The sequence below is a fragment of the Mangifera indica genome, chromosome 14 (assembly GCF_011075055.1).
Source record: "Mangifera indica cultivar Alphonso chromosome 14, CATAS_Mindica_2.1, whole genome shotgun sequence".
In the NCBI taxonomy this organism is placed as follows: domain Eukaryota; kingdom Viridiplantae; phylum Streptophyta; class Magnoliopsida; order Sapindales; family Anacardiaceae; genus Mangifera; species Mangifera indica.
In genome coordinates, this window is record NC_058150.1 from 1,637,415 (window position 1) to 1,651,015 (window position 13,601).

At 32.9% G+C, this 13,601-nt stretch overlaps 4 protein-coding genes and 1 long non-coding RNA gene across 5 annotated transcripts; 2 read left to right on the forward strand and 3 right to left on the reverse strand.

Moving 5' to 3' along the window:
- Window positions 1–236: 236 nt before the first annotated feature.
- On the reverse strand, window positions 237–1,021 carry LOC123197058 (probable calcium-binding protein CML15). The gene has a single exon (XM_044611239.1). The coding sequence runs from the start codon at window positions 787–789 to the stop codon at window positions 307–309; it is 483 nt and encodes a 160-aa protein (XP_044467174.1). The 5' UTR covers window positions 790–1,021; the 3' UTR covers window positions 237–306.
- Window positions 1,022–2,405: 1,384 nt separating this feature from the next.
- On the reverse strand, window positions 2,406–3,095 carry LOC123196900. Its single transcript, XM_044611049.1, has one exon. It carries the CDS (start codon window positions 2,972–2,974, stop codon window positions 2,546–2,548), a length of 429 nt encoding a protein of 142 aa, XP_044466984.1. The 5' UTR covers window positions 2,975–3,095; the 3' UTR covers window positions 2,406–2,545.
- An 866-nt stretch (window positions 3,096–3,961) lies between these two features.
- On the forward strand, window positions 3,962–6,660 carry LOC123195911. Its single transcript, XR_006497541.1, has 2 exons — window positions 3,962–4,087; window positions 4,787–6,660. It is a non-coding gene; the product is annotated as an uncharacterized LOC123195911 (long non-coding RNA).
- An 885-nt stretch (window positions 6,661–7,545) lies between these two features.
- Window positions 7,546–8,407, reverse strand: LOC123197004 (ethylene-responsive transcription factor RAP2-11-like). The gene has a single exon (XM_044611176.1). It carries the CDS (start codon window positions 8,298–8,300, stop codon window positions 7,704–7,706), a length of 597 nt encoding a protein of 198 aa, XP_044467111.1. The 5' UTR covers window positions 8,301–8,407; the 3' UTR covers window positions 7,546–7,703.
- Window positions 8,408–9,824: 1,417 nt separating this feature from the next.
- On the forward strand, window positions 9,825–13,006 carry LOC123195522 (calcium sensing receptor, chloroplastic). Its single transcript, XM_044609284.1, is given in 7 exon segments — window positions 9,825–10,052; window positions 10,054–10,164; window positions 10,481–10,726; window positions 11,414–11,606; window positions 11,941–12,082; window positions 12,395–12,526; window positions 12,662–13,006. Coding segments are annotated over 7 exon segments (1,164 nt in total). The 5' UTR covers window positions 9,825–9,944; the 3' UTR covers window positions 12,894–13,006.
- The last annotated feature ends 595 nt before the right edge of the window (window positions 13,007–13,601 follow it).

Here is a 13,601-nt window from a genome sequence, read left to right on the forward strand (position 1 = left end):
CCTCTATCAGAAAGAAAAAAATTTTTCATCTGAAATTTAATGAACAAAGCTGCATCATTAATCGCTTAATTCTTTTTACCCAATACACTTTGCAGAATTCATTCACTTTCCTCTGAAATGAATAGCCCTGGTAATGTTCAAACATTGTGTTCAATTTTTGCAGAGCTCTTATGAAAACTCATAATATGTTACAAAATAAAAACTATTCTGCATATCAATCAGTCTAGAGATCTAAAATTAGTGATGGATAATGATAAGAATGATCATACTAATACATACAGATACAATTTCCCATCGAATTTTTTGTCATGAAAATGCAATGCCTAAGACATCGCAAGTAGATTTGGCCATAACAGCAGAAAATTCATTGAAGCTAATGACACCATCACCATTTGTATCAGCCTCTTTGATCATTTCTGTAAGCTCTTTATAAGTCAAAGGCTGTCCTATCTTAGCCATGGACCCTGCAAGTTCGGCTGCTGTAATATACCCATTTCCATCCCGATCGAAGGCACGAAAAACCTCCAAAAGCTTATCCGGACTCACCAACAATGTTGCATTCATATCAGGCAATATTGCATTCACCAGTTCATCAAATTCTACAGAGCCATTGCCATTGGAATCCATGTTGGCTAACAAAACATGAAGCTGGTCACCTGAAGGCTTCAATCCTAAGGACCTTAACAATGCAGCCAGCTCCAGAATCGTCAGGCTGCCGTCCGAATCCATGTCAAATCTTGCAAAAATGTCTCTCAGTTGATTGACTTGGTCAGCTTGCCACTTGCCCATGTCGAAAATGTTGCCTATAAATCTCCTAGCACTTATATGAACAGTTTTTCAACAAAACAAATCAATGCTTGAGGAGAAGAATGAAAATGGTGATGAAGGAAGAGGCAAGGGAAGAACGTGAAGAAGTTTATTTCTGGGTTGGTTGTTGAGAATGTGTGTTGAACATTAAGCTGTGAAAATGTTAAATATAGACAAAGCAGAAGTCGGTGAAATATTGTATTTTTATGAATATGGGCTCAAGATTCTCTGAGTAAACTATATTTTTATGGAGGTTCCAGGAACCTAAGTGTGATTTCTGTCAATTATTTCTCTTTTGGACTTGAGGTTTTATAAATGTCTGTGTGTGTGTGACAGATCAACTTGCAAGTCAGAGTTCTTGTTATATTTTCAACTAATTACGCAGTTCAGGATTTGGTAAAATCTAGTGGCTATTAAGCAATAAACACAACAGCCCAATAGGCAGACTTATGTGAAATCGGTTGATTTGAGAGAGAATTAATCTCTGAATCGTTGGATTTTTCTATTATAAGATGGGTAGCCAGTTAGATTATTAACTCAAAAAAGAAAAAATTTTGGGCAATATTTTTATTTTTGTATAATGTGCACTGCTATATAGTTCCAGTTCAACTGGATTTTATATTGTTAATTTATATAATTTTGGTTTATTTTTATTGCACGTTTTGAATATTGTTTGTTGATTAGACAGATAAATTATTAAAGTTTAATAAATATGACAAAATTTTAATCTAAATATTTTTCTTAAAAATTCTAATACTTATCAATTTTACTAATCTCTATATCAATATATCATTTGTAATATTCCTTCCATTATTTTGCCCTAACATATCTTTATTTGAGAGCTACATGAACAGCTAAGATTGAGTGGATTTGTCTTCAGAATTGAGACATTCAAGCACATCCACCAACTCAGTATAATAAGAACTTCTAAGAATTTGTATTAAAATTTATATTTTTTGGAATTATTTGATAAAATCCTGTTAATTACTTTACTTCTTTGATCAGGTTTAGCTGTGTTGCATATATGTAGATCAAGTTGGTAAGTAATAATAAAAATATAATAAAAGTATGTGCATTAATAATCAATTCTAATTTATGTGTTACCGATGATGATGATATCATTTCAGAGTAGATTTGAATTGAATCGATTTAAATTTATTTGCTATTTTGACTTAAACAAGTGTAAAATGAGTTCGATTAAGTAAGTTCGAACTTTAGGGTTTTGTATTACTTAATGTGAGTCTAGAGAGTGTTTGACTTGCTTAGTGTGAGATCCTAGGAACGTTTGATTCAAATTAACTAAAATAATGTTATTTTGATTAATACACATCAAATTAGTGTCATTTTGGTTGATTTTTGTTTAACTACAACACTAAGTCAAACCCGAACTTAAGCTCAATTTGGTATTGTAATTAAACTTGAGTTTAACTTTTCTTAAATTGAGTTGAACTCGAACATATTCAAGAGGAGTTTGTCAAGCTCGAGTCTAGGTGTAAACTCGATTTTTTCAAATTAAGCGGAACTTAAGCTGACCAAAACTCGAATCTAACCGTAGTTATCATGTGACTGAATAATTTTAAATTAATGATAACATAATATTCAATCATATGATCACACATTATTATTAATTCAAAAATTCATGCACATAATTTGTTTTACTCGGACATATATGCCACAACAAATTATTTTGATAAACTCACTAAACTAAATTGAAAAAAAAAAATAATCGTATGCTCTATCAAGCTAGCTGAGGAGGATCTTCAACCCTACCAGGATCTTCATCTTTACCCTTGTCAACATCCTTTCTATCTTCCCCTAAATCCATAACTTTAGCTCCCACCTCAGCTTGGCCCAGGTTAACAACGCTCCGGCGGCGGCGACTCCGCCTCTTCAGCCACCTAAAACACTGATCTCTAAACTTGAATTTCTCCGATGAACTACCACCAGTCGACGTACTACTACTCCTTCCTTCATCCCTGTCGCGCGTGCAAATCCTCCCCAACACGCATGAAATAATTGCGAGAACGGTGAGAACAGACATCACTGCAAAGAATGGTCCGATAGACCCGGAAGATTTACCCGCAACATTGTTGGAAGAAGCCCCAGAATTAGCCTCAACCGGCTGCTGCTGCTGCTGCTGCGGCAACAATGAAGCTGTTGACGCCATTGATCTGATGAAGATTGTGAATGTGTTTGATGGTCAAGATATAGGAAGAAAGTAGCCGACCAAGATGAGTGGAGGACAACTGGGAAGATAAATTTTATAAGTTTTGCATGCATGCATGCTTAAATTTGGAGGGTCCTGTAATAAGAAAGAAGGGCTTTTTCTTCGTAAAGAAGGAAGAGATTCCTGTGTAAAGCGAGTCACCATGTGATCTGGAGCCTCTGGTTCATGTTCTTTTCCACTTTATGGATTTTTATAACCTGAAATCTTGCCTAAACATTTTTGAAAATGATCTAGACTATTTGGCTTTCAATTATTCTCCTCTTATGGCTGCGTTTAGAACTCTAATTAAAAATTGCTGCAACAAGTTGTTTGAAAAATCTCTGACCATTTTCATCTTTCTAACAATTTTTTTTTTTCTCTGATAATCCTTCTTCTCTTCTTCTCTAATGCTTTTCGATGATTTTTCTAGCGATTTAATTGTCAATTTGAGTTAAACTTGAATTAAATTCTGATAAAATTAACTTTATTTTAATTCACCATTAATTGTTAGTTTCGAAAAATTGGGTACATGATTTGCTACCAATTCTGTTTTAGTTTGATTAGTATTCAAAATTTTTCTTTCTTCCAAATACGAAAATAATAAAATTATAGACATAAATAATACGTATAATTTTATATATAAATAATTATATATTACTATATGATTGAGTATTACTTTATTTTCAATTTAAAATTATTAAAATCAAAGGTGATATGTCATTATTTATGCATAAAATTATTATACTACGTAAAAGAAAAATGGTAAATTTAACATTAATAAAAATGTTATAAACAGTACAATAGTCAAAGTGAAAATGGTCATACCAATAAAATTTGTTGGATGTACTTGTAATATTCAGAAACTCTTGGGTCCCTTTATTTTTCACAATTGGGGTTAGAAAGATATTTATAAAACAAACACGTGATAATGATCTGTAAATAGCAGATAAAATTGTAAACAATAAAAAAAGCACAAAAAAAAAAGTGACAGTCTATCTCTCCTTCGTCGTCGTCGTCTCTCTCAGTGAAAAGAAAGAGAAAGAGAGAGGAGAAAGAGAGTGACGTACGGCAATGGTGACTCCGGCTCAAACCCATATTTCTTACACCATTTCTTTCTCTTTCTAACCATATAACCTTCTCTACAAACAATCTTCAATCTTGCACGTACTTTTTCATTTTTTTGAATATATATTTGTTTATATGATGAATATATATTTGTTAAAATTTAGGAGCTTTAGATCTGAATTATTTGTATGATCTTTGGTGTTTGTAGTTTCGGATTCTTCAAGGGTAAAGTCACTGGAGGCAGCGGTTCATCGATCTCTTCCTGGGAATTTTGTTGTGAAAATAACACAAGTACATGAATCGATCGATAAACCTCTGCATCCAGTGCTTACTCTTCTTGTTTTCTTATTTACTCTTTTCAAGTTCTAGTTCGGTTCATTATTAGTTCTCGTTTTTGCTCTTTCACTCTCTATTTTGCGTAGAAACTATGTTCAAGAAGACTCATATTATGCATATATATTGTTCTCTTTGAGGTTACAATTGTGGGTTTAATTTTTGTCAAATCTGATAGATGGAACGATTTGACATGGAATTTAGTTCTGAAATCGACTTCATTAAGCGGGTTTGAAGAATATATTATGCAAGAGGTTGATGTTTTTTGAGTTTCTGGTTTGATTAACAATGACTAAGTAAATAAAAATGAAAATTTGTTTGATTTTTATTGTTATTTCTTAAGTTAATTATTGAGTCTATGGTGGTTGGTGGCAGGCCTTGCAGAGAGTATAATGCACCTCTTATTATTTACCAGTAGGGGACCAGCAGCTAATTCATCTCTGTTCAGTTATCTTTATCTTATCATCATTTTCCATTAAATGTGCTTGGTAGGTCCACAATGTTAATTATATCAAATCCTCTTAGTTGCAGGACATTTTTTTTTCTTGCTTGAAACTTTGCGGCTACTACCTCTTTGCTAATTATCATCATGTTTGTGAAGTTTGGCATTTGGCATTTGGCATTTGGCAATGGTAATGAATTTTACATCTTGAATATGCACAATATGGTTTCTGGGTTACCAAATGTTTTGCGTAATGATGGTAGGAAAGTTCTTATTCTGATTCAGAGTTAATGATTCTTAGCTCGAGCTAGATTTGTGGTGTGATATTGTTTAGTGAGGATTTAACAAATTCTAGAGATTTTATATGATGAATGGGGTCTTTGTGAGATTGTGTCTTGCCTTTTGTTTTTATTTTTCTTGATGATTTTGATGACAGTTATATGGATGCTAATGTTTCCGCAAATCTTATTGACCAGATGTTGTGCTTAGGGATTTAGTTCTCTTAATGTAAATTAGAAGTGACACCAATCTACATATACTTTGCTAAGGAAGAAAGAGAGATGTTGGTGAAACTTTTCAACTATCATATGTTAATAGAAAAAAAAAAAAAAAGAGAAAACCCAAATGCTTCAAGTTTCGAATTGATTTGCTTTATGTTGCAGCCAGCCAAAGTGCCAAAGTTCGAAAGTTCCTGAATTGCTGTCATGTCTGTTAACTTTTGACCCTTATTTTGTTTTCTTATAATTTGTGCATTGGTTTTGGTATGTCAGTTTTTCTGAAATCCCATTGTATTGTTTTTCTCCATTTGCTTAGTGATCCTTTTGACAATTGATTCATTTTGTTTGAAGTAATTATTTGGGAGGCGTTTCTGGCTAGAGATTTTCATCTGCTTTAGCATTTGGTAAAGTTGAATTCAGTGCTACCCTCCTGTTTGACTGGAAAGTATATGAGTCTCATTTTAACTACTTCTTTTACTGTGAGTGGAATTGCTTTTGTACAATTGTTTTTTGAGTAAAAATGCAGCACATGAAAGTGCTTTCTACCTATTAATTGCTTCCCAAAAAAGTACTTCTATGCTGTAAAGAGCAATGTCTCTCAGAACAGTAGTATCTAATGCCTCACCAGAAAAAGCACTTTATTTCTTTTTATACCCAAACACATTTTTCAAAAGTTCTTTTTACCCATTTCATGGCAATTCAATGTTGCCAAAACCATTTCAAATACATGTAAATTATTCATAAACCTCAAATGATTGATTGCATCAACATGAGTATGCAAGCAATTCCATTAACTCTGGTTGTTAGTAATTGAAAACAGAGAAAAAATGAGAGCTGGGATTCTTCCCATTTTGTTTTTTCTCATCTTTTTTTTTTAAATTGTTATTTTGTTTTGGGCATTTTTACACATAGGCATGGATGATGGAGAAATAAATTCTCTGCCGTTACCAAGTCAATTCTTTGAAGAAGGAGCTGGTCAAAAGTGGTGTGTGTAAGTTGTAATTCTGTATGGGAATAGAAAAACAATTTAATAAAGTTGAAGTTTGGAAAAATAGTTTCCAAGTGGGAGACATGCCCATGTCATTGCTTCATCAAAGTAAGGGCAAAAGCAACAGTTACAGAGTAAGTTACAATGGTTGATTTTGTACTGGTAGTGGGAATCTGGTATCAAATTCCTAGTACCAATATTTTAGAATCAAATCAAATCAATTTGGAAATGATTCCAAAGTCTTGAATAGAAACATTTCAAGTGTTTCGCTCCAAAAGAAATGGACAGAATCCCAGGTTGAGCTAAGCTAAGTTAAAGGATATTCTCCATCTTTCTTTGTTATTTTTCATTTTCATCAGCTTTTTATTTTTTATATTTTTACGTGGGATAATTTTAAATTAAAGAGAAAATAATATTTAATTATACGATATCAATAATTATTGATATTTAAATTAGTATTTATTATAAGTAGATATAACATTATTCATTTATATATCATTAAAATTATGTGTCCTAATTGAATATTTAATGATGTATTATCGAATGATTAAGAAATACGCACATTATTTAGGTATTTATAACTCCGTGTATGTGATAATATTACTAAATATTTAGTGAACCCACAAGAAATAAACAAATATTTAATAAAAGTGTATATTTGAGTTATCTCTTTGAAATTTAGTTTTGAGTGGTTATTGGGTTTTATCTTTAAATTAGTGGGTGATTATGGAATCAATAATGCTGTGGTTGGTGGGATGATTATGCTTTTGATGTTCATTTGTTCTAAAGGAAAATGATCGAAAACGCCATAAATAGCTTCATTGAATTCAATACGGTGCCGCATGTGTTCTGTTGCTTTTTAACTTGGATTGAATGGATGATATGATGATAAAAAAATAAGACTTAAAAAAAAAAGTTTAAAACAAAATAATATTACAAGAAATTAACTCAAAATTGGACTATTTTTACATTTGAGAATTATGATAATATCACGATAGTTTAATTATATCTTAAAAATCTAATTTTATATATCGTATTATAATATATATTATTTTTTATTTAGATCATACCATATAGTATGATATGTATATAATATTATAAGATATAATACCAAAATGATACCATTTAATCAAAAGTTTTGAAATTTAGACCAACAAATGTGAACAATTTATTTATGATATATTTTTAACCCTTTCAACCATCATATATATTTAATTATATTTATTCCATTAAAATGAAATGTTTCCTACGAAAATTGAAAATTTGTTACAGTGTGCATAGACAATTGTAATCTTGAAAGCATTTTTGTAGAGAAGATATCTCTTATAATATATCTGGATTTAATTCGGCAGAGGAAGAATTAATCTACTTTTCTTCCTCTCCTGATTGATAGAGAGAACTGGAACTAAAGGAAGGAGCCACAATTACAGAAGAATAAACTTTAGAGTTTCCAAAAGACAGCCCAGAAAGCTGATAATCTGATGGAGCTGAAGAACAAGATAATGTTTCTTCAACGAGTGTATCGAAGTTTTGATCAATCATGCGGTTGCTCACGAATGATGATGTTGATGATGAATTTGCATGGTTCTTCATGGCTGCAAGCTGAAGAAGATGACAAAGCCGGGGATTTTTAAACACTAGTCTGCAATATTCTTGGCGATTATTCACTAATCCACGATATGCAAAGTTGGTCTTGGTATTTCTTCCTCTCAAGATCCTTGCGGCGCTGTCGTAAGCCAGGGCGGCCTCCTCCGCCCTATCGAAAGTCCCCAGCCACAGCCGCAGCTTCTGTGAAGAGTCCTTGATTTCGGCAACCCATCTCCCGGAAGGCCTTTGTCTCACCCCAAGAAATCTTTTTCCATTACTTTCAATATCCCTTCTGTTTGTACTGTTTTTTCTCTCTCCATTTTCATTAGGGTTTTGAGGCTGAGCAGTGAATTTTGAGGCCTCTATGGTGTCCATGAGAGTCTAAAAACTAGATGATGTTTTTAGAGAAAATATGAGAGAAGCACAGTGATACTTGTGCATATACGTTATATAATAAAGGAAGAAAATAAGAATGATGACGATGATAATGACATGTTGATTGTCTTATTAAGATTTAATATTAGTAAAATTAAGTATTTAAATAATTTATTATTTTGTTTTATAAAATTTTTTAATTTATCTAAAAAAAATCTATTTATATAATAATATATTGTATAAATATAAATTAAATACATAATTTACATAATTAAATATTTAAATATTATATTGGCGATATTGCTCATAATTTTGAACATAATGATTGAAGGTGTAAATAAAATAAGTTCAAGTTGAGGCACAAGGCTCCAAGGCCATGACCTGACATGTATATACATATAAAAGCTAATTAATTAACAAATTTGGTGTTACTCAGGGTGGGATAAACCCAATAGCCTAAAAACAAAAATCCCACCTCAACTCAAAAGTGACAAGGGCAATTGCTTTGCTTGCTTCTCAGCTTAATTAAAAAACTAATGTTCGGCATTTGTCACTTAATGGATGTCTTTGTTTAGACTTTTAGAACATTTCAAGCATCACTTTGGCTGCTTTTACCATTCTTGTTTGATTCTTCATGATAATTTTTAATAGGATAATACATTAAGCTCAGTCTTTACTTCATTTGTATACGTATATGATGATCAGAAGGAGTAATTAATTGACCAGGTTTAAGATAATTGTCATAAAATTAAAGATATACAAGACAAAAAATTAGAAAGAATTCAAATCTTTTGGCTGAGTATTGTGAAGAATATAATATAAAATGCTTGTATCGATCTACAGTAATTATGTTTCTTTTATAAAATATATATATTTATATATTTAAAATAAATACACATAATTTTATTGATAAGAGAATTTTATATTCAGTCTCCATCGATAGCCTCATAGTCCCCATGTAACTAAATTGATGGCGATATTTCAAATTGAACAGAAACGGGTTAACTCCTATAATTATGTGTTTTTCTTTTTAAATTTATAATTTATAAATATAGAATCTTGGACTCAAATGGGCTTAAAAAAAAAATAAATCTTAGTCCAAAAATTGGAGAATGGGCTCAATGCAAGAAGCTTTATATTCAGCCTCCATCCATGGCCTCACTCCTATCTTCTGGCTGCCTGTTTACTGTTTAGTATCCAAGAAGCCCAACTTTAAAGTTAGTGTCCAAGTAAAAGAATAAAAATTAACAATGGCGGATGATGATGCCCAACTTTAAAGTTAATGAATTGGAGATGAAGATGTTTAATGGGGATTATATCCGTATTAGTTGACCAGTTGTCTTAACCAAACAAGTAATTGTGTTCTAAATGAAAATTCCAAATAAGGAATGCCAAGTGGATCAATGGGTGGCTCCGGTTGCTGGAAGCCATTGAAATGGGCACGTAGGATATGATGGGGCCATTACCAAAGGTCTTTTCTCTTTCCGACATTTTCTGACCATCAATTTCTCATCACATATTCTTCATTATAAGATTTATAATCTTCAACCGGACATTCAAGATCAACTGACGTCACAACACACCGAAACAAAGAGGAGGAAGACCCAGATTCTCTATCTCTAAGAGGTGAAGAAGATTGATAAAATGGTAGTGGTTATGGCAGTTAGATCTTCAGCTACTGCTAAGGTCAATCTTTCTTCTTTGCCTTCCACACAAAAAGTTTCACCCAAGGCCCAGATGAACGAAACTCTGTACTACTTCCAACTTCAACCATACTGTCTCTCTCTTGGCTCTCTTCAATCCCCCCCTTGAAGTCAAAGCTCTCTCTCTTGACAAAGACCAGATTGTCTCCTCCCTCACCGAGGTAATAGCATCTTTGCATGTTAATATTGGAGCAAGTTTTGATGTCAAAAACAAGAATTAATCTCTCAGATAAAGGCTGTTCCCATCAATACCCATTATTTCCCGAGCTATGTTTTTGCTTTATGAGCTATAAAAAATGCTTCACAAATGCTAAGCAAGCTAAGATTTAATTATCTGATCAATTTTTTAAATACCCCATTCATAAAATGGTGTTTCCAGTTCATAAAAAATGCTTCACAAATGCTAAGCAAGCTGAGATTTAAGCCTGTACCTAGTCCCTGAAATGATCAGTTTGTGTAAAATTGACAACTTTTTAGGTGGAGAAAACAGTTGGTCAAGTGCAGGAAGTGGGTTCAAGCGTTATAGATACTTCACAAAAAATTCTTGAAGTTGTAGGGACAGCTTTGAAGCCAGCCATTGATGTGGCATTGCCAATTGCAAAGCAAGCCGGAGAACAGGCTCTGAAGATTGCTTCTCCTGTGATTTCTGAGGCTACAAAGAAAGCTCAAGAAGCAATTCAAAGCACTGGTGTTGATACAGAACCAGTTCTCAGTGCTGCGAAGGTTTGCCTTTATCTTTTTCAGCTGCATTTTCTTTTTCTTCTCTTCTTTTGGATTAATTCTACAGTGGTTTTTGGATTGGTGGATTTGTCAAATGCGATTTTTAAATGAGTTCAATGACAGTGGTTCTATTTGATTTAAATTTGTTTCTATTGTAATAGACTAATGTGCATTTTGACATATTGGAAAAATACTGGAGCTGCCAATTTTGTTGCTTTTGAGCCTTTGACATGGACACAAAATTTTTGGAAAAGAAGACATCAAGTTACCATGTCCATGTAGTATAGTCAAGTTAAATATCAGTGAATGATTTGAATACTGTATCAATTGTTTGTGTTTTATGAGGGTCTGAACGATTTTGCTTGAAGAATATTTAATGATTCAGGATTTCGTTCTTCACTCTTGTTCGATAAGACTTACAACAAATGACCTCATTTGTCATCTCCGTCACAGTTGTCATTTCAAAGTCATTGTGAACCAGAAAATTGTGAGCCTTTGGAGGATTAAGGACGTTCACTTAATATTGCTGTATTTATTATTAATATGCTAAGAGTAAAAGTTTGTGTCTCAAACTAGTTTCACCACAAGTTGACAATTTTATAGCATTTTGATGCAAATGTTGGCTTTGAGCTTGAAAATCATTTAAAGGCCCTGGTTTCTGAATTTCTATTATGATCTCTTGTGTCGCAGACAGTTGCAGACGTAGCAGAAAAGACGGCGAAGGTCATCGGAGATGCTAAGCCTATAGCAGCATCAACTGTTGAAACCATCTCATCAGCAGAACCCATTGTGATTGTTGGAACTGCAGGAGCATTGTTTCTTTCATACCTCCTACTTCCTCCCATCTGGTCTGTCATCACATTTAGCCTTCGTGGTTACAAAGGTGATTTAGCTGTTCATATAGGAAAATTCCTTGTAGTTGCATATAAATTTAAGAATTTGAGCTGATTTGAGCCTCATATCTCTGCTAAGAGAGCATGTCAAGAGAAAAGTTTCTCATCTTAATTTTTATCTACTTAATGATTTCAAAATCACACATTAACAAGATTACAATCACCATGTTATTTAACTTGGCTAACTCGTATCCCTGGTTTCAAATTTGTGCATCCAAAACAAAACAAGTAAATCTGAGAAAAAGAATATGTATTGTGATATTTGAACTTCTTCAAGTTTTATCCTTGCAGAGCTAATATTTGTTACTTATGTTACACAACTAGGTGAACTGACTCCTGCTCAGTCACTTGATGTAATAACTATGAAAAATTATGTAATGATTGATATTCGATCTGAGAAGGACAAGGATAAGTCTGGCATTCCTCGCCTTCCCTCCAGTGCTAAGAACAGGACGTTTTCCATTCCGTAAGTATCAATAACCATTCTGCTTTACTACATTTGCTTCTCTTTCGTGTTCTACTACCACTTCAAAGCTAAAAATATTTCTTGGAAGTTATGAGATCGTGTATCTAGTCTTAGTTTGCTCTCTAACTTTTGTCCAGTCTGTCTTACTGCTTCAATCCATTGGATGGTTGTTGCGAAGTGTACCACTGTAGTGTCACGGTGCTGGAAAAAATAGTTTCTCTTTACAAGTATAAATGAAAATGCAATTTTCCATGTACAATATATGATTGTCATCATGTAAGCATTTAGTGTCTTTATTGTTTTGCTTTTTAGTTTGGAAGAGTTACCCAGCAAGCTGAGAGCCCTTGTCAAAAATTCAAAGAAAGTAGAAGCTGAAATAGCAGCTCTGAAGATATCATATCTGAAGAAAATTGGCAAAGGCTCCAACATCATAATCATGGACTCGTGAGTTCTTCTGCGTTGCTTCTCTTGTTTCAAAAGAAATATAACATAGCTCCTTGTTGAACATTACCATATTTTATTAGTGTTTGGTTTTCTTTGTGGTTTTTACTCTAGTCAATGCTACTTGATGTTATTCAGGTACTCAGATTCGGCTAAAATTGTTGCAAAAACACTAACAAAGCTTGGCTTCAAGAATACCTGGATTGTAGCTGATGGATTTTCTGGACGGAGAGGATGGTTACAGAGCCAGTTAGGAACAGATTCATACAACTTTTCCTTTGCAGAGGTTCTATCACCAACGCAAGTCATCCCTGCTGTGGCCAGACGTTTAGGTACTGCTAGGACAAAGTTTCTGCCTGGTTCTGAATAAAAACTTTTTGTCCCATCTGATATAAATCTCTTAATGTTCATTCTCGGTTTAGATAGAAGTCTCTCAAATGATCTCCTGTAATTCTTTGATTAATGTTAGTTGATCTTGATTCATCTTTTTCCTCATCAAAACTTGTATACCTTCTCTTCTTTGAGGCAATGGTCTTAACATTGGTTGGAGACTTGGAGCCGTATGCCGATTGAACCTTCTCAAAACAACAAATGCAACAAAGAGAGGTGTAATTTTTTGGCTATTTTCATTAATATGATATTAAATTATGTTAAATCAATATAAAGCGATTAAAAACTTTTTCACCTAAACTTTTTTCGTTCACTGAATATATAAATAACAATTTCCTATCTAAAATATAAGTATGTTAAAGTAAAATTAATTATAAAAAGGAATAAAATTCCCTAAAATTTGGAAAAAAAAAATAAAAAAAAAAGAAAAGTAGGAAGAGGGGGAGATGGAGGTCGTGGAGGAAGAGAGAGAGAGAGAGAGAGGGGGGGAAGATGTTCTCCTTGTACAACCAATAGAGAGTGAGGGAGCAATTGGATGCAACCCTTTGAGTTGTTTTCTCTTATGAATTTTATCGATATCTTAGTGTTTAACGATTATATAAAAAAATAGTTTATAAGAATTAAGAGTAATATTGTAAGAAGAATCTAAATTTAGATAATATATCTTTTGAATTTGTATTTGTTTATA

What these genes read in the sequence shown, in the direction of transcription:
- LOC123197058 (XM_044611239.1), bottom strand. Translation starts at nt 789, where the DNA reads ATGGGCAAGTGGCAAGCTGACCAAGTCAATCAACTGAGAGACATTTTT.
- LOC123196900 (XM_044611049.1), bottom strand. Translation starts at nt 2,974, where the DNA reads ATGGCGTCAACAGCTTCATTGTTGCCGCAGCAGCAGCAGCAGCAGCCG.
- LOC123197004 (XM_044611176.1), bottom strand. Translation starts at nt 8,300, where the DNA reads ATGGACACCATAGAGGCCTCAAAATTCACTGCTCAGCCTCAAAACCCT.